The 20481-nt window shown below is 36.7% G+C and overlaps 1 protein-coding gene across 11 annotated transcripts in view; it reads right to left on the reverse strand.

The window, feature by feature from the left end:
* MECOM (MDS1 and EVI1 complex locus) overlaps positions 1-20481 on the reverse strand; it is a 277303-nt gene that overhangs the window by 48274 nt on the left and 208548 nt on the right. For 6 of the 11 annotated variants that reach the window (XM_019643952.1, XM_019643951.1, XM_019643949.1 and 3 more), the window contains exon 2: positions 12019-12153. In XM_019643952.1, coding sequence (XP_019499497.1) covers positions 12019-12153 — 135 coding nt within the window. Of the gene's footprint in view, positions 1-12018; positions 12154-13335; positions 13412-14783; positions 14950-15025; positions 15529-20481 lie in introns of those variants that run through there. The other 5 variants (XM_019643957.1, XM_019643953.1, XM_019643960.1 and 2 more) reach the window with 5 other exon arrangements.

Below are 20481 nucleotides of genomic sequence, written 5' to 3' on the forward strand. Positions count from 1 at the left end.
TGTCTGCGACTACTCTATAAAATATCTTCAAAAGAAAAAAAAAAAAAAAAAAAAAAAAAAAAAAAAAAAAAAAAAAGGTGGAGTGGGGAGAAAGAGAGAGAGAAACGTAAATACTAAGGAAGGGCAAGATATACAGTAAGATATCCAAACTTTTTCTCATACCTTAACAAAAATATTCCTTTTATTTTTATCAAAATAAGTGTGTGACTTGGTGTTTCATATACTGAAAATTAGCCCTCTGATGACAAATGGAAAGCTGTGACCCTCATGCCACTTCACAAATCTTTTCCAAATCCTACTTCACAAATCAAATTTTCTTAATGCAAGGCTTGATGTGTCACATATACCCTGCATAATGGTGAACAAAGAACTTTCCCTTCTCTGAATTCCTCACTCCAGAGAGCTACACACACACACACACACACACACACACACACACACACACACACACACTCAGAGTATTGAATGTGTTACGCCTTATCCGGCAGTGATCTAGCTAAGGGTGGCTGGCAGGGCACAATTACCCTCCTTGATTGAGCATGGTCTCTCTCAAAAGTAGCACCTTCTCAACAAGGTGTTTCTAAGCTAACAGTGTAGAAGGACATGACATAAAGAATTAGGGCAGTAAGATCTGTAGAGAACATAGTCAAAGGAAAGCATTTTGTTTTTTACAACTCATTCCCTCTCTCACCAATCGGGACAGGCCCTCATGCCCAGGCTCCTAATCCCATTCCTTGAAAACAGGCATTATGCCTTCAATAGATTCATTTACCGGGGGTTGGGGTGGCGTGGATTCCTCTGACTTTCCAGCAAAATGTTGAGGAGAGGAAGGATTTAACAAATCCATTAATGACTGACCAAAGAGCAGTGGGGCAAGTGTGAGACGACTCCTGACCTATAATTTCTGAGAGCTACCTGTCTTTCCCCTAGCCAGCTCTGTGACTTGAGGCAAGTAAGATTGATCAATTTACTTGTCCAGGTTACAGGATTGCTTTTTCATTTATAAAAGCACTGAATTCACAATACATGCATCTATAGAATCACATGCTGTATAACTGAATCTAAGATAAGGTTCTATGTTAATTATATCTCAATGAAAAAGCATTTCACCATGAAAATATTTAAGGTGTTTATTCATTTTACCATAAAAATATTATTAGTTTTTAATTTTATTCTAAGATTATTTATTAACAATTCCATTACTAGATGGAAGTTATGGAAGAAAGAATGAAGTTATACAATTAACTGGTGACGATGAGACCAATTACATTTACACACACACACACACACACACACACACACACACACACACAAATACCACCAAAAGTGACAATAACAAAATAAGGATTGAGTTCTGCTCAATCTCAACCTAATGGGGAGAAAAATCACATAACACAAAGTGGTACACAAATTGTTACTAAGAAATGGGAAGGATTCTTTTTAGAAGACATTGCTCTAATTATTGTTTCTTGTAGGGCCATTTGATATTTCAAACTGAGAAATATTGAGCAAATTGATGTCTTATAAGATCAACAGAAATGTACATAACTTTAGTTGTATTTATCTATTTGTTTATCTTTTGAGAAACGTAGAACATTAAACATAAGTGTGTGCCTCTTTATTCCAGTAGGTGGCTCTAAAGTCCAATTGTTTATTTTTCTGTTAAAAGACTAGAGCATAAAATTGTGCTAAATTCAAAAAATAATTCAATAAGGAGCATTTTCTGCTTACTTTCTTTCCTGCTGAAATAAAAGGTTTTTTTTAATTCAACAGTAATTTAACCATGTGAAGTGGGTTTGTAGAAAATAAAGTCAAACATAAATGTTGCTATAATATATTATAATATAACCTAAGATTCTTGATATCTACCCAGAGATGGAATCCAGACTTTTTAGGAAAATTGTTCCTTGTTAAGTGATCTTTCTACAAAACACAGCAAATTTACAGTTTGTATCTTAACCTTAACCTTCCTATTTCCCCTCAGTGGGAATACACTGAGAAGAATTGGGTTCAAAAACTTACTAGATTAAAAAAAAAAAATGAGTGTGCTTTTGCTTTTTTCCCCAACCTTCCAGTTAAATGCTTATAAGTACCCTGTTTCATTCTGGAGTTCTATTTCCCCTTAGAAAACAATGGACTTCTCTCAACAGTTTGAATCACCTCTTTTTGGCATCTCTCAAAGGTTTAACTTATTAGCTTCCTTTCCAACAACATGTTGACATTTGAATTGTGACATATTAGAACTTTTCAGTGGCTTCTCGGAAATAGTGAGGTTAAAAAGACAATACCCTGCAAGACCGTAAAACAGTGCAGTTGTCTCTATGGGGGAATGCTGCTTAGACACACATGCCAGGTCATTTTAAGAAAGTATTATGATATCATTATTTTCTTTGTAGTCCACTATTAATCATGCCTCTTTTAATTCCACTTTAGATTTACTCGATCCAATGTGAACAGTCCAAGAAAACAAAAGAAAATGATGGATACGTTAGAACTACATATTATAAAGACAATTCTCTTTGTGGGACATAGATCACTACTGTAATTTCCCTTTAAGTGTCCAGATCGTCATGTGAAGAATATTGAGTACATAAAAAAATAAAAGACACAGAAGAGTGTTGATGTTGGCTTTATTTACTGGAGGTAAAAGGTGACATTCCAGGCCATGAAAGGCAAGGCAAAGCAGAGTGGGTTTTAACTTCAGGGTGTTCTTTTCGATTTTAAGTGAATTTTTATGGTGCTCATGAAACTGAGGTTTGAAAAAGAACTGGCTAGCACCAGACGTAATGAGGGCAGATTCTGGGCATGTTTCCTCATACAGCAATAAGAATATGCCTCGACGTCCCATCTACCCCACCCTTATAAATCTAGTGTTTTTTTCAAGGTGTTGCTGCCACTTGAGATCATCATTATATCTCATCTTTTAGGATCTTACAGATACTTAGGTAAAATTGTGTTTTTCCTCCTATAGACACAATGGCCCCAAAGTATAATCTGAAAACTTGAACCCAGAGATGTCTACACATAAAATTAGTTTACTTTCTAGCAATAATAACACACCAGCAGGAGCGAAGAAGTGAGAAGAGTAGTTCAAACAAAAACATGACAATTTGTTGCCTCAGAACAATTATGTGGGGGAATGATGAACTGTTATCTTGGAGAAATCATGCTTTTCAGAAAATAAACTATCACATCTATGCTTTTATGATGTGTTTCCGCAAGTAAAAATATAATAAAGAACAGAAGTGATTTCTGTAGCTTTCCCTACCAGTTTGTATATTAAGTATCCATGACCATGCTTATAAAACTAAAATCATAACGTTTTTAAAATCAGTGTATTCTCAAAAACTTGGCTATACTGTAGAGCTCTGAATTATATGTCATCTGAGTTATGTACCAGAAGCAGAGACACGACTAATATAAACTCTCTGGTTTTTGTGTTGGAGAAAAATAGAAGGGAATCAATTGCTCCGTTAAATTCCATAAAACAGTTAACAGGTCTCCTCTCCTAAAGGGGGTTTTATGGAAAAAGTTTTCTGGATCCAAAATAAAAATGTCCTGGATCTGGGATTTTGTGATGAATTCAACTCAAGTATAAAAAAAGGCTCAAAAGTCTTACACACTTAGAAAAATTTTGAATTGAATCAAAAGGGTTGTTGATTTGTTATTTTGCTGGGTTTCTCTCATAATTCTCTATTAGAAGGAAAAAAACTCAATCCTCCCAATATGTGAAAGAGAGCAATGGGGCCTTATAATAAGAAAATGGGATTATACGGGAATCCCATTTTTTAAAAGGCATGATAAAATATTTTTAAACATAAAATATTTTAATTCCTCTAGAGTTCTCTACTTGATAGTTAACACCAAATTCCAGAAACACAACAAATTTTGAACATGACCTAACTCTCCATACATTAGAAACTTGTGAAAGTTGAAGTGGTCTTTTCATTTTATCATAGAAAAAATCTAGTTTTCCCCATATTTTGCTTTTTATTTTTCCAAAAAGCTATATTTCTATCTTTGTAAGTATGGATATTATATCTGCTTCTCTGGATACTTCAATTTATAAGAATAAATATTTACAGTAAATGTGTTAATAGATCTTTTTGTATTATTTTATTTTTACATTTTGCTAAAATAGCATACTAGTAAAATTTCTTAACATTTTTTAAAATTCTAATCATTCAGATATTTGAAAATAAAACTAGAAGTCTCCTAAATTGCTTATTTTACTACTGGTGAAATTCACAATTTACGTCATAAATATAATATTATACGTGTATATAGGAATTACTCAAAACATAATTATTAAACAAATTTATTTTAATCAAACTTTAAAACCAGTTTCAAATGCAAAAAGAATATCCATTCACAGTTAATATTCACAAGGCTAAGGTAGAGATAAAAGGAAGTGGTGACATGAATTTGATTTACCAAATTTTAGACTTCCAAAAGGAATATTTTCATACAATGTCATGTAAAAAGTATATATGTGCTTGGATATGTTATATATTTCAGATGTGACATATAAATGTGGCAAAGTATGTGTCTTGGTGAAATTTTAAAATTTGCATAAAATATTATTAATCTCATATTTTAAATATTAATATATAAGAATGTTTAATGGTATATAATTGGTTCTAATTATATATCATATGCTATATGTAATTATATATTATATCATATAAAGTATGTTATATATTATATATGATTATATATTATATACAGTTGGAATTGGAATTAAACGTACTTTATTAAATGTCAATTTTCTTTTGTTATTTAAGTGCGAGAAGAAGATAGCTAAGGAGAGTATGGGCACTTATAAGCATTCTGATAGGAAAGTTAATAGGCTATAAAAGACTTTCAGATTCTACTTTAATGTCAGGGCCTGTGTTCAGCCTAATCCTCCATCAAATTGATGATGCTACCATCTGTATTTATAAATGGTAATAATGTGGGTTCTTGTTTATTATCCTATAAAATAGAAAAATCTAAAATCTGTCAGACCAGCTTTGCTGTCTAGTTTGCTATGCTTGGATCGATTTAAAGTATTATGTTTGTACTATTGAGACAGAAGAAAAATTCAGTGTACAAGAAGGAAAATAAGAGAGAAAGAAAACCCATCATTTACTTTTAAAAAGATGAACAAGGCCTCATTGTTATGAATCTCCGTTTATTTTTCCTGGTCGAGCACTGGAAGTTTTATTTATGCTTAATAGACTGCATTTGGCATGTCTAAAAATGACAGAAGTGTGAATTATGAATGACCTTCAACCTATTCAGGAAGTTGTAATAATTGAAATAATAGAGAAATGTACTCCCTGCAAAATCTGTTCTGAGAGACAACTTTTTCAGACTATTACTGTCTTTTCACTTTGAAGTTGACAGTTGATTTCTTCCTCTCTCGGCTCCCAAATTCAGCCTGAATACTTTATTTTCTATAGCTTCACTCAATTTCCTAGTCAGAAGACTAGGAAAAGCTGAAAGGAACTTGAATGTTTGGAGGTTAGGTGGGAGGGGAAGTAAGTGACAGCTTGCATATCTGAACAAAGTCAACATTTGATATGAACACATCTGTCAGTGTTGGTACTGCAGAGAGGTAACATCGAATCCACAAAGATAATGTGTGCACATGTGCTGGCTTTAGGAAACATAGTCCGGACCTCTGATCTACCCATAGCTATGTGGGAAACCCCAATTCAGAAGGGCAAAAATGACATCAACTTTATAGCTTCTGGAAGAAAGGCCCTATTTATACGTTCCGAGCACCATTAGTAAGAGATAACAAGAAATGTCTTCAGCAGATGGAGAGATGGATGAGAGAATGTAAAGACATTTGTCCCACAGAGTGGAAGTTTGATTGTGGCCAAGCTTTGCCAAAGCAAACCATCCTTACTTTCCTTAGATTCTTCAAAGAGATGGTATCCTATATTTTTCTTTAGGGTGACAGCTACAGACTAAAAAAATATATTAATGGAGAAATCTACAGGTATGGTCTTGCTATATCTGCTTCCCAAATGAAAAATAGGTATCCGCTGGTTTTTTTCAGAACAAAAATGTTCATGGAGGAGTTCCCCCCGCCCGCCACATTTTTAGCTCTTTATGAATAACATGAGGAGAAAGCCAAGTATAATTTATTGGATGAAACAAAACAGAGAATTGACTGTTGGTATAAACAGGGCAGGTGATAAAGGTCCACTTATTACGTATTCCTGGTGCCTACAGTGTACTCAGCCTGGAAGCCTTGCAAGTTGTCCCTTTGAATGACCTCCAAGGATCTCTCTACAGACTCCATAAGAAATATCCTGAGCCACCAGCTTTTAATGCAGCCGAATTTCGTCTGATTCTGTGAAAACTGATCATTTTGAGTGGTTTCAGAATGTTTGGCAAGATTTCCATCATTACATGATGAGGAAGCTAAAGATCACCTTTGGGTTGTTTTACGAGGCTGGAGGCTTTTCTCATGTCCTTGACCAACATGTTGGTCAAGGTGGCTTGTAATGCATTTTGACGACCATCTTTTTGGTGCCATTCTAGAAATAGCTGGAGCCTAGTGTGGGTGTGATGTTTTGAGATCTTCCTGAATGAAAGGTGTGGTATACCACGCAAACAGTAATTACTGCATATGTGTATGGAATACTTCAGGCTGTCTTATTTTCCATTTATGTGGTCTGCGAATCTTAGTAAAATTCCCAGTCTGTGTGGTGTTATGGCAAAGTTCTACCCTGGGCATTATTACATGAGGAAAACATTTTGGGGGCTCAGGGGAGGTAGTTCTGTTTGTTTTGCCATGTAAATATCAAATGGTAAACTATGTCTGAGACAGTTTCATCTTCAGGTGAAGGAAGTAACTTATCAGCTAGACAACATCCCCCCAAAGTCAGCTTGGGCATCGTTCACAAAGCCAGTCCCTGGGTAGTGCCAGCTGGCATGCATCTTAAAACAGCAGAGCATAACTTTGGTATAAAAGTGGAATTTGACTTAAAAGCAAAGCAAAGAAAATGCTCAAAGCCAATAATAATTTTAACATCAAAAGAGGTCATAGAAAATGTGGACAGAAACCCTTGTAAAGGAAGAGCAAATTAACAAATTACCTGACAGTCTACGCAAACATTTTTTTTTTAAATTGTAAAGAGGCTAACAAACTACATCTTGCTTTTCACATAGCAGATCTTCCCTTCTTTTTTGCATAAACTGTAATAATAGAATGATGCAGGAAAACACAACTTTTGTTCTCAGTAAAAAAGCCAAAGAAAATAACTTGATAATTGAGCCCATAATAAACTTGCAATAATAATACTGTTCTAGTGTCACAGTGCTCTCACAGAATCATTGACGTGGACCTAAGGAGAGGGAAAGCGGGTGTGCCAACTCAGCCATGATCGTCCTGGAAGCAGTTAAAACTTTATAAGGTAAAGCACAAATGAGAACAATGCCTGTTCCAACTGAAAACACTGTAGAATCTTGCTGCTGTTCATTAACCACAAGAGAGCTGGCAGCATCTCTTCAATGAATTCCAACCTTGTATTCTCCGAGGGGCACTCGTTCTCCTATGTCTTATTTCTTCAAAATATACATCAGGCATTAGATAATCTCTTATTGACACATGTCTTTTTATTCGGAGTGAACAGCAGACTTCTCTTATTCTACTTACTAAATACCAGCTGTCAAGGGCCTGTTTAAAAATGAAAGGACTTATCACCTTGTGTAAATGACAAGATTAATAATGTCTTGGATTTCTGAGAACTTCATTCCACTTGTAGACCATGTTAGGGCAGGCCAGGAGTTTGAATGAAATCATGTTCCTTCCTATGATCCAGAATACATACACACACATATAAAATGTTACCCCAAAGCACACACCCAGATCATTCTAATTATCATGAGTGGAAAGGCAGGTCTTGTTTAAGTCTAAAAAGTCAACTTAACATAAATTGTGCCTTAGTGACCTGTTTGATGACAACCAATATGATTTCATCATGAAGAAATATTAGAGAAAAACTTGTATTCAGAGAGCTATTCCTTAAGTACACAGAGCTTAGGAACATATCATAGATGAAAACTGGCATTGTTTGAGTTGGATGGGGTGGTCTGTGTGTCATCTTGCCTTTGATTTTGGTGAAGGGTATAGAAATGTGAAGGTATGAGGAAACTTTTCAAAGGATGGAGGGGTAGGCAGGACCAGGGTGAGACCCAACCTAAAGCAATGTGCTACAGCCACACCTCAAAGAACGTCCAAATATTCCGACAAAAAAAAAAGAAAAGCAGTAAATCGTCTAGATGTTTGGCCCACTTGACATGAAACACATGGGTGCTTCCAGATGTAAATGAAACCTCTGAATAATTAATAAGCCATTTTCATGCTTCCTCTGCATATCTGGTCCTCATGAAGACCTATTCTGGAAAGAGGTCTCGTCATCCAACTCTGCTTTTGCTCCTGCCCCGCTCTACCTTTCGGTGACAGTTCTTGGTCCTGAAAGCAACCAGGGACAATTTCACATTGTTCAAATGCAAAAAGATTGAAGCATTCTCTGTCTCGGTAAAAATTTCCAGCTAGACACTGTGCCACAGCAGTGTAGCTATGTAACACTGTACAGAAACTTTTAAGGAATCAGGGCAAAAATCATTAGGGCTCCTAGGATAAAGAGCCTTAAGTGTTTTTAATGCATCTACTACTATTTTATGACTTGAGTGTGATTGTGGTTTTAATTTTCTAGTATCTTTGGTGTGGCCCTTCTTTTACAAAGATAAATTACGATAGCTAATACAGTACTTTCGGGGGGGGATAAGGATATCAGTCAGAAGCTGTAGCTACTTTGAAATTATGGTTTAGCAGTTATGCCAGCGTTTTCTGAATTTCTATCTCTAAAAACATCACTGCAATTATTTTGAAGACATGAAATGAAAGATATCTAAAAACAATAAATTGAGTCTTTCTAGGCAGCATTATCAAGGAAAAAAGCTTCCACAAAGCTAACTGTGACTGTTCAAAAAGGAAAAAAATCTGAAATAAAACAACTCATAGAAATCTATTGGAAAATTTAAACTCAGGAAAATCCCCTCAAATAAAATGCTTGGAGAGAGAGGTATTAGAAAAATGTAAATGAATGGCCTTTGTTTTTATGATACAAAATGGATTAGATCCTTTATCAACTTTATTTGAAAATCAAAATCCATGTTGTTTCTAATATTTCTTCACTCCCAAATAAATAAAATATGGGTTTTATCCAGTATACATGTTTTGACTGTCAAACTGTATTATCATCTTAGCAAGCACATTTATTTTCTTCTATAGAACTCTCTACATCATTATAAAACTATTCCAAAATTGATTAAACTTAATCATTAACATTAGAATTTTAAAACTCTGTATCTTTGCAAAGTAAACTCTATAATTTATCAACTCTTGTTTGGTTCTGGGTCATTTTTGTTAGATACCCTAATTATTACAATGGCCAGACTGCAGTTGAAAGAGCCACTGAAATTTCTCCTTTTTATAGTCCAAGTCTTATACCTCTTATGTTATTAAAATTTATTTTATGAACTTGAGCTCCATTTCATAATCAGAGCAAAAAGGAACAGTTTTTACAATTTCTTTCAGACTGCTTCATTCGCTTTTGTGTTGTGCAGGTGAGTTGATGTTGCTCACGTTTAATAATTAATCCTGATTCAGGGTCTCTCTTCATGTCTAGATATTAAATAATATCTCCCTCAATAAGAGTGTTCATTATGTGATGAGTTGTGTTTATTCACCATTTGGCAGCTCCTAGTCCTCATGGAAGAGAGAGCGAAAAAATAGACCTAGAGAATCTCTTTAGTCAGCTTTTTTATCATGGTAGCTGGTCCAACATTCACATTTCAAAGCTCTTAGTCTTAACTGGCTTTTATAAATATGCATACAAGCTTATAGATTAATATGTTTATAATATATGCATACACTATTTGGGTGTCTATTCTCTTTTGTCTTGTCAACTGAGCTAAGTGTGATGGCATGCCTATATGCCTATCACACAGGTCTGACTTTTACCTCTGAGCTTCCTCTCTTGTTTATGGGTGAACTTACTTGACCATGTAATGTCAATTTCACAATTATGTTATTCGATATGCACTCTGTTACCATCCTAGATTTTTGCCAGCATAGTATATAAGTTTAAAATGAGTACTTACAGAAATAATAGTTATGTGTCTAATATTGGCCTTTTATGTTTTTCCTGATTAACTATTTTCCCTGGTTCTTCAGTTAAAATAAGTAACCATGCTATTCATTAAAGTATGAAACCAGCATATTTTCTTTTGAAAGCAACGCATTTTACAGTGTACCTCAAAACTATGTTAAAATTATAAATGCTTACTCTAAGAAGCAACCTAATTCAGAGATAGAAGCAGCAAAATAGTTTCCCTTTTTAATGCAATCAAGGTTCCCAGTGACAAGAGTATATTTATTATAAAGTGTTAGGCACATAAATAATAAATGAAAAAATGAATTGGCCACAAGTCCGATTCTTAAACCATCTTTTCACTGATCCGACAACAGTTTTACCTATCTAAGGAAATAATAGCTCCTATTATTAGTAAATATGAATAGCAAATAATTATTATGATATAATTATATTATTTCACCTTACAGTTGCCTTTTGAGGTCCTCCAGTTCCTTTTTTAGGAAACAGCACAAATAATTCACTAATTTATAACATCTATGTATTTCCCACATCTACAAATAGTGGGTGTTCAAAAAATGTTTGCTGTTGATGGTGACAGCAACTCATCTTGCAGACTTGGAATATTTTCTGCTCACAATCAATAGCTAATTTAATAATGTTATCCTTTGTCAATAATGCCTCTTGTTTACTTACGGCAAAGGGAAAAAAACAATTGATTAGTATATTATTTTTGATATATGTTGAAGAGTTTTAAATGATTCCCATTTAAACCTAATTTTGTAATTTACTACCTCTTATACAGTTTGGTCAGTAAAAATTATCTGATAGCTGGTAAAATGCCAGAGAAAATCTCATAATGATGATTGAAATAGAGTCTTAGACCATATGACGCTAGCATTACTTAACAGCTTTCAATTGAAAACATCTAATTTAAACTTTTCTTTTTCTTGGTGCTGATTTTCATAGTAGATTTGCCAAGCAACTATTTTAATATGGTCTTTGAAACGTAATTTGATTTAGGTAACCACTGGGTTAAAAGAAATAAATAATGATAACATAATTAAATTCTAACTCAACAATGTTTATAAAACAAAAATTAACAGGCTAAACTTCTTGTTGTTTTAGATATTGTCATACTCAGTTACAAGATTCATAACCTAACTTTATTGAGTGCAAAATATGTTTCATGATATTTTCATGATCTTATTTCATAGTCATTGTTATTAAAGTTAAGCTCACTGCATGGGCCTCCATAAAGCAATTTCCAGCAGTGGTACTTTTAAGCTCTTCACATATCAAAAAAAAAATGTATTTTGATTAATCTAAAGGTGTTTCTCATTTATAATCAGACAAATCAATATAAAATGCATAATCAGGTAAGTCCACACATAGTTCACACGCATATATCTACCTATTATTTCTAATAAAATCTATATAATATTTCAACTATATCACTTCTAATTTCTGTGTAAATTCACACAGCATTTTTGATTAGCTCAGTACTTTCTATGAATGTCTCCCTGTGATGGTGGTAAAAAAAAAAAAAAGAAAGGTAAAGAACAGCTAGCAACAATTAGTGCTCAGTTTCCAACTCATTCAATCACACTAAGGAAACTGGAGCATTTATGAAGTTTACTGGTACAGAGTGAATAACCTACCACCCAAAAAGGTAGTAGTGAAAGAAAACAGTATTGAAAATGACTTTATTCTGCATCTTACTTATATTTGTGCGTTACTTTTCACCATATCAACAAACAGGCCACAAGGGTCTACTGCAGCTCACTGTTATTTTTATTCACCAGGCTTCACTGAGACTTTAGTGCTCTCAAAGAAAGACAAGAAAATCTTTACAACATACCTGATCATTTATCTGGCATGCAACGAGGTTGTGCTGGTCGTAACAGCCAGCGAACCTGATGTACTTGAGCCAGCTTCCTACATCTGGTTCACTAGCATCTATGCAGAACTTCACATTGCAAAACTCATCTAAGATCTAGAAGGAAGAAGATGAGAACAATCAATTTCCACATCAGTTCATTCATCAGAATGGTTAATTGCTTGAAAATATTTTATTCAAATGTATATTCCTCCTTTGAATCTTTAAAAGAGAAAATTCAGGCAGCATGCATACTAATAAAGGAGGAATAATATAACAAGTTATCTTAAAAGTGGCAATGTACTTTTTTTTAAAGGAAATAGTCAATTGTAAACTATTACAAAAAAGCTGATTCCTTGGTTTCAAAAAATGCTTGCTTCCTTGTTATGTATGAATGAATGCTATTGACTTAATTTTATCCAATGTGTTTTTATAAAAAAATCACAGTGAATAACATATACTAATAATATTTCTAAACTAAATAGTCAATATTTTAGGTTTGGATAGTCTGCCCATGTAAGTGTATACTTTCACATTTTTGCACTTTAAATTAATTCAATTAAAAAAGTTTAAATAGCATCAAATTCATTTTCAGTTTGGATTTCTCTACCATCAAATCACACCCTTAACTGAAGAAGATAATAACATTTGTCCCATAGATGCTTCTGACCAACCTAAAGAAAAGCAAATGAAAATAAATGATGGGTAAACACTCATGCAAAATATGGCAACCTAATGTTTTAGTTAACACATGCCATTGCATATTTCAATTTTACGTTTAGTAGGCAAAATAACAAAATTGACTTGTGAACAAAATGTATAAGAATATTGTAGTAAACTTCCATCATTATATATGGTTGTTGTTTTTCATGATATTTCACATTCAGCCTATCCTAAATAGTAATCATTACTTAGGACACTTATTAAACAAAAATCGAAATGGCAAAAGTTTATTTTTAAGGTGTTGCATACTTAAACAAAACTATACTGATTCACTAGCAGCAATAATGTTTTAAACATCAATATCAAAAGCTGCAGAATTGTTGACCTGATGGTGAATAACTAGAAATGTTGGTAATGTTAATGTCAATCAGTTAATGCAAACTTGAGGAAGTTTCCTATCAAAGACTAAACAATGCAGTCTATTTAATTCTTGATGAATTAAGTAAGTCCCACAGAACTGTTCTGTATCTATACCTAAATAAAAGTTAAAACTAAACTCTTGGGTATATGACCCAAAAGCAGTTTTGCATAGAATTCAGGTAATCACCCAGTTGCAGATTCAACTCATTAACTCACCACAAACTTCAAGAAGAAGCCCAGTGTTCTGAGGGCTGTAGTCAAGAGGCATTATGAAAAAGCCTTTGGCCATGAGGCAATTAAGGGAAATAAGTAGTCCCACAATTTAAAAAAGAAAAATCAGAACAGAAGATAGGGATAATAATTGCAACACACACACACACACACACACACACACACACACACACACACACCTCAAGTCTTTTCCAACAACACTTCTTCACACTAACAACAAAAAGTCTACATTACATATCCTCTCTAAGGAGGACAGATTTTTAACAATTTCTTATTTATTGCAACTACAAACTTGAAGTTGTTTTCTTCGCCTCTCATTGCTGAGTAACTCAAATGGCAACTTGAGATTCCTCCCTCCTCAGATGTTTAGGAGAATAAATAACAATAGCAGTACACATTTTAAAATATAAAAAGTTGGAATTGTTTTGTTTGTTTCTGGGTTTGTTTGGTTTCTGGTAGATCTTCTGTTGTTTGTTTTCTTGACTAGCAAAAAGGCAGTTCTGACACACTAGAGAAATATTTAATGAAGGAAATAGGGTGAAGTCAGGGAAATGCAATACCAGTTACATTTCATATTTGCAGAAAAACGTGGAAAACTTGTTAATTTCAAAGTCAAGAATCATCTATCCTCTTAGCTTTCGAATATTCCCTTTTTGCGGGGGCAGGGAGTTAAGTGTTGCATATACTGCACATAAAAATTCTAGGTGTAATTTTATTCCGTGTTAACATTATTGCCATTGCCACTGTCAACAGTGAAATTAATTTAAAAACAGGTTCATTTCCAAAGAATGTCCTTTCATATATAGGTTACATGATTATTCAAATATTTCACCAACATATTAACTTTCTTATTGTCAATATTCTTGCCCCAAGACAAAAGCTTAACTTTCTCTAGAAACCTCCCCCTCCCCCGGGTGAATTATTCACTTTTGATTTGCTAGCAGATGCATTTGCCTCCCCAATGTCTTAATCGTCTCAGAAATCTCAAATAAAATAAAGTAACACATCTTCTGTCATTCCATCTAACACACTCCTGTGTTTTTAAAAGCTTTCAAGTTCCAAAGATAGCTTTAAAAAAAAAAAAAGAATTCCCTCTAGGTGGACTTTAGAGAAAGGCCCTTTCAAAAAGCCAACAGCAAAAGGGGGGGAAAAAAAGAAGAAGAAGAAAAAAAAAAACCACCCATAATCTAGCCAAAGGGTCCGAATGTGACTTTCTCGCGAAGCAAGCACACGGTGTTGGACAGCAAAGCTGTTACTTGGCAAGGTGGAACTCGGCCGAAAGCGGCTCCAAAGTCGCGTGGCCAGTGCCAGGAATTCAGATTTTGGCAACCCCACCTTCTGCGTCCCTGATACCGACGGACAGACACACGGAGGGAGGGGAAGCAGGAGAAGAGCGCAAGGAAAAGAGGCCGGCAGCCGGCAGAGAGACCCACCGAAGGCCAGACGACCCACCCTGGAGACGCGTCCAGACCGCACCGTTCCACAGGAGGAACAAGGAAATCGCCAGTCCCAGCAACGTAGATAAGCAGCAGGGCTCCGCGAGACTGCGGGCAAGTAGGAAAAGAAGGCTGGGGGGCGGGGGGCGCCCGGGAGAAGGGGTGCCAAGGCAGGAAACTGTCCGAAGTTACAAACTATGCACATCGCCAAGATTTTTTTTTTAAGTGAGTTCTCTTACCTTAAGATTTCTATGGCCTCAACTCAGCAATAAAAGCCATTCACAGAAGAATTAAACAAACAAAATAAAATAATCAGCAGCCCCCAGCTTTCCTGCACGAAAATCCTTTCAAATGATCCCGAGCCACATTTCGAGAGGTTTAAAAAAAAAAAAAAAAAAAAAGGCTCGCGTCTCGGTTTCCGAAAGGGTTTCTGATAACTTTGTCCGTCTCTAGGATCTGCTCGCCAGGACCACGCGTTTCAGATTTATTGTCCGCCAGCAGTGTATTTTTAAGACCAGAAAAGCAGTCTCCTCTTGTCTGGGTGACCCGGATTTGGTGTGTTTTGGCTTTTTCCCCCCTTCCTAAATGAGCTCGGAGCTATTCCTTCTGGTTCACATCACCTCCCTCTTTTCTCACTTTCTCTTGCTCTTATCAGCCCGATGTGTAATGTAAGTTATCTGAAACCCACTAAAACTTCTTCCACTTCTCCCAGTTCCAGGAGGTGGGTGGGGGGGTGGGGGGGGAGAAACAGGCAGGAGGAGGAGAGTTTGAAAAGGTGGGGGGCCTGGGGAGGCGAGGGGAGCTCTAGCCCCCTTTCAGATCCTCCGCAGCGCCTTCCCCGGTCCTAGACCCTCACGGGATCGTCCCCTTTCGCAACTCCAAGCTCAGCCGCCGGGTTTCTGTTTCATGAACTGTCTCTTTAAAGAGGATCTGCTCGGCCATCCAGAAAGAACCCGGGGCGAGGGAGAAAGGGAGCTATCTCCCGCCGCCCAGAGTGATCGGAAGCCAGACGGGCTCCTCTTTCAGTAATTTTTAAAGTGACAGCAGCCTCCTCTGGCGGGAGAGGTCACAAAAAGGTCGCCAAGACCTAAGTCCTATAGGGACGGACTGATTATGGATGCACCATTCCCCTTAAACATGTAGATTTCTCTGGGTAAACAACCAATGGGGAGACCTCGCCAGGCAGGATTTCTTTCCCCAGGGAAATATCCTCTGTTTCAATGTTCTGAACGCACAAGTGTAAGTGTGTGCGTGCGTGCGTGTGTGCATATGCGTGTGTGTGTGTGTGTGTGTGTGTGTGTGTGTGTGTGTGTGTGTTGGGGACGGGAGGTGGGGGATGGGAGTGATGGGGTGGAGAAGTTCTTTCGGGTGTGTGAGGGTGTGTGCACCAAGGCTGGGGGTGGGGCGATCGAGGGGCAAGGATGAGGGTTAGAGTAAAGGGACACTGGCTCATGGTAAACATAATTACTTTAGAAATTCTCCGAAAACAGCAGCCTAAGAATGAAAAGTTGACATGTATATTTCCAGTTTTCTAAGCATCTTTTAAAAATTATTATTGAAATTCGTACTCTATTCCCTCCATTGTTGTAGTTAGGTCAGCAGAAGAGCATGCTACTTTTTCAAATCATATTTTTCTTAGAAGGAGTTTAAAAATCTGAAACATTATTTGCATATAACTCGCCCAAACAGAAAATTATGGGTTTAGAGAGATTGACGATGTCTGGTGAGTTTTGGCCATCTTCTTTGACACACTAATTAAAACACCATGACTGCCCAAAAGTAGTGTTAAGCAATTTGACAACTCAGATTATTTTTAAACTTTTAACATCATAAATGCTTCTTTTGGTGATCAGTACTACACGGTGATTAGTAACTTTCTAATACATATGGCCAATTTTTATCAACATTTCAGAAACGACATTGGAGGAAAGAATATAGGGAACGGGTGGCAAAATATGGATTTACTTTAGCCAACCTTAGAAAACTTAGTAAAACCCGTCGGTTAAATGAAAATAAACGCTTTTTATCACAAATCTCCATTCATAAAAACAAATGGACAAAATCCAAGTTCTCAGCTCAACAATGGAAAGTTAAGCAAAGTAAGCGAGTTAAGGGGCACTAGGGGGAGGGGTGGAGGGAGAGGGGATGGAAAACTCGCTTATGTTAAACTTATCTGCAAATGGACACAAGTCCCCTTTTTGTTTTCTCCAAGTGCAAATAGACGCGTAAATCTCGTAAATCTATATTTCCCCCAAAATGCTGATTTGAAAACAAAAATAGTAACCAAAGGGAGAGATGTGTGGGAGAGAAAATGACAAGAGGTGGTGACTAATTCGTTTCGGTGGCCTGTTATCTGTGACATTGAACTGTTATTTCAGATAATGGCCATTGTTTGAGGGAAAATCGCACAGCAGTGGTAGGTAGGACAGGAAAAATCCTTTGTAAATAACCCCAAACCCGGTCAGATATTCCCATAGAGTTCGGCGCTTGAGAACCTTTAAGAGCTCCCGGTTTGCTGCCATTGATTTCCTGCCCTTCCTCAACTTGCCCATTGTCGGAGCCCCCTTTTTTTTTTTTTTTTAATTTAGCCATAAATTGGACCGGCTCGAGCTATGAGCTGTTCTATTTTCTTCCTGTCAGGATGAGGGATTTGTTTTATGATGCATTGTGTATTAAATACAAGTAATCTGGGGAACCGATTGCTTCAGACAGTGAGGCCTGATCAGGGGGTCTGATCAGGGCCCCAATCCTCCTCCCCAGCCCAGCTGCCCCCACCTCCTTGCCCTTTATAAAGCTGCTCTGAAAAGGAGGAAACATCGGTGGGTAAAACAAAGGGCCGTGTGGAATCAGTGGCAGGTCCTGGCTAAATTAGGATTTCGTGGAAACGGCCTCGGAGTCTTTTCCCTTATATTGGGTTCGAGTGGGGGAGGCGGGACGACTTTTAAGGGTCTGGGCAAGTTGCAGGTGCGGCAGGAGGCCGGTAGATGGCGATGCGCCCCGGAGTTAAGGCGCGGCGCCAGCGGCTCCAGCCACCCAGGTGAAACCGCAGCCGGCCGCCGCCGGGTTTTGCCCTCTACCTTAACCACGGTTTCGCTCATTCCGGAGCCTCAAGCCGGGACGAGTGTACCATGAAGTCCAAACCCGAAGACACTGACCCGAGCTAAGGCTATTTCTACGTATGAAACTCTCTTCCCCAATTAGAGCTCAAAGACTGAATGAACACTTTATGTCTGAGACCTTGGAAGATTTATCTAGAGAAATCGGGGAGTTAGCCTCATCATTAGTATTTTGCTAATATCATCATCATCATGTCTTGTTCTCTACTGAATAACTTGTGAGAAATGAGAAAGGCTAAAGGAAACCATCAGAAGCACCGGGCAAACACTAAATCAGACTCTCTCTCTCTCTCTCTCTCTCTCTCTCTCTCTCTCTCTCTCTCTCTCTCTCTCTCCCTCCCTCCCTCCCCGACCCCCCAACCCTGTAATCATATAATAACTTCATGTAAAGGCGGAATCAACCCATTTTTTCCTTGATGACACAACTTGAAGTTTAAAAATAGGGTCCTGAAATCCCAGAGTAGCTAGATGGGCCTTGTTTCTCATGAAAAGAGGCTCTTGCTATTTAAATACTAATCCTTTAGGAGAAGACCCTGGCATACCTGATCAGAAGTGAAACAGAAGAGGCAGGGCTGGAGGAAACGGTTTTGCAGGGGGGGCTGGTTTTTCTGCCCAGTTAACTTGCTTTCCATCAGAAGATCTCTAAAATAATAAATACAAGGAGCAAAATACCACCACCAATTCCCTTTATTCCTTGGGATTTCTGGTGAAATCTGTTTACAGTAGTTCCCAGTTACAAATTAATCTGCAAAAGCTGCTGTCTGCTCAGCAGTAATCAGTAACATGCGTGTTCTGCCGTGTTTAGCGCTGCCCTTGAAATGGGCTATTAAAAATAATGGTTTTACTATAATCTCAAACCAGCTTTAATTTGCAAACATGTATCAGGACAGATGATCTAAATATTAAGGAGATGAACTGGGTGAATATACTACAACAAATGCATATCTTTGGTAAAGGCAGAAAATAGAATGATTCATCAGCAATGTTTAAAAAGAGAACCGTATTTTGAAAACATTTTTTTCCACAAGGAATGATTGTTTGTTTGTTTTTCCTGCCCTATTCTGCTAATTGTTGTTTACCAGAAAAGGGGACATTGGAAAATATAAGGTTTTAGTGTGAATTGATAGATTTTTCTGGGAGCTGATGGCAGGACAGGGGTGGGAGAGGTTAATGTGTTTTCTTCCTGGTTTGAAAAGGGCATAAACCCTCCTCAGGTCCCTTCCTTCCTCCCCCATCTGGGTTGATTGCAGAATCTTTAAAAGGCTCAAAGATTTCCAATAAGGCCACTGGCTCTGTGTTCATTGTGTAACTGTTTATTTAAAATAAGTCAATATATTAGTTAAAGCAGTAAGAAGTTAGTGCTCCAGTATTCAAGTGATTCCCACAAGACTGTAAGCTGATGCCTCTTTTAAGCCTTAAACTTCATGGTTGTCCCAGAAGTAAAAGTTCTGCTAATGGAGACCCTATGGGCATGGTACATTCCAGCACATCATTAAAGGAAAGAAAAGCAGTCCAGCCAAAGCCAGATGAAATGACTGCACTGTCCACTTTTAATAGGCTTCCTGTGGACAAACAGCCCTGTAACACTCTGCAGAGGACAATATTTAAAAACAAGACAACTTGCTGGCAGTTTTCAATACCATAAAGTTAATAAAGTATGTTCCCATTCACCCTCACATTATGTTTTTAGTTTATAGAGGAAAGCACTTTATAACCTCAGCCTAAGTAGAGTTCCCTTAATTCTGCAGCTTTGGGTTTCTTGAGGTGGCTAAACATACACTGAACTCAAAGCCTGACATTTTTGTTTTAACTCTGTTATTTTTTGTTTTGGGATTTTTTTTCTTATAGTTTTTCAAGAACGTACAAGTGCATTTTTACATTTCTCGAGTGCAGTTTCATTGGTGGAGATCCTGTTCAATCCTGTTTCATACAGTTCACGTCAAGAAGTATGAAATAATGTGAGAAATTGGCATTTGGCTGAACAATAACTGCTTGCTAATTAAATTAGCTTCATGTATAGATATTGATGTGTGTTTAAAAAGAAAATCAATGCTGCCTTTTCCACATCAGAATAGAATTTTGTAAAACTCTTACCTAACCTGAGATAAGAAAAAATAAATAAATAAATAAAATTATATATATATATATATATATATATTTATATATATTTATATAAATATATATATATGCCTTTAGGACTCAAGAGAATCCTCACTGATTCGCATATAAATATTGCTCCTAACATAGAAACTCCAATTTGTCTCTCTACTCTTTCCCTCCAGTTCTTGACCACCTACAATCTCGTCTCCCAAGGCTTTTTTACTAAAGGAATAAGCCTTGTAATGAAGCATAACGTTTAGACAAGAGAAACTAGATCAGAAAGCCATGGAATCAAAGTTAGTATTTTGTTTAATTTCAATTTATATGTTTTAATCAGGGAAATATTTTACAAGCGTGGCTCCCTAATCTTGAAGGTGAATTCTGTGATGCTGAGTAGGTTGATCCAGCAAAATGGTCCAGTACAATAAGAGTTTACAAACAAAAAGGGCTCTGAATGTCCATAGTTACCAACTCACATC

This window comes from Hipposideros armiger, unplaced genomic scaffold (assembly GCF_001890085.2).
Source record: "Hipposideros armiger isolate ML-2016 unplaced genomic scaffold, ASM189008v1 scaffold_83, whole genome shotgun sequence".
Classification (NCBI taxonomy): domain Eukaryota; kingdom Metazoa; phylum Chordata; class Mammalia; order Chiroptera; family Hipposideridae; genus Hipposideros; species Hipposideros armiger.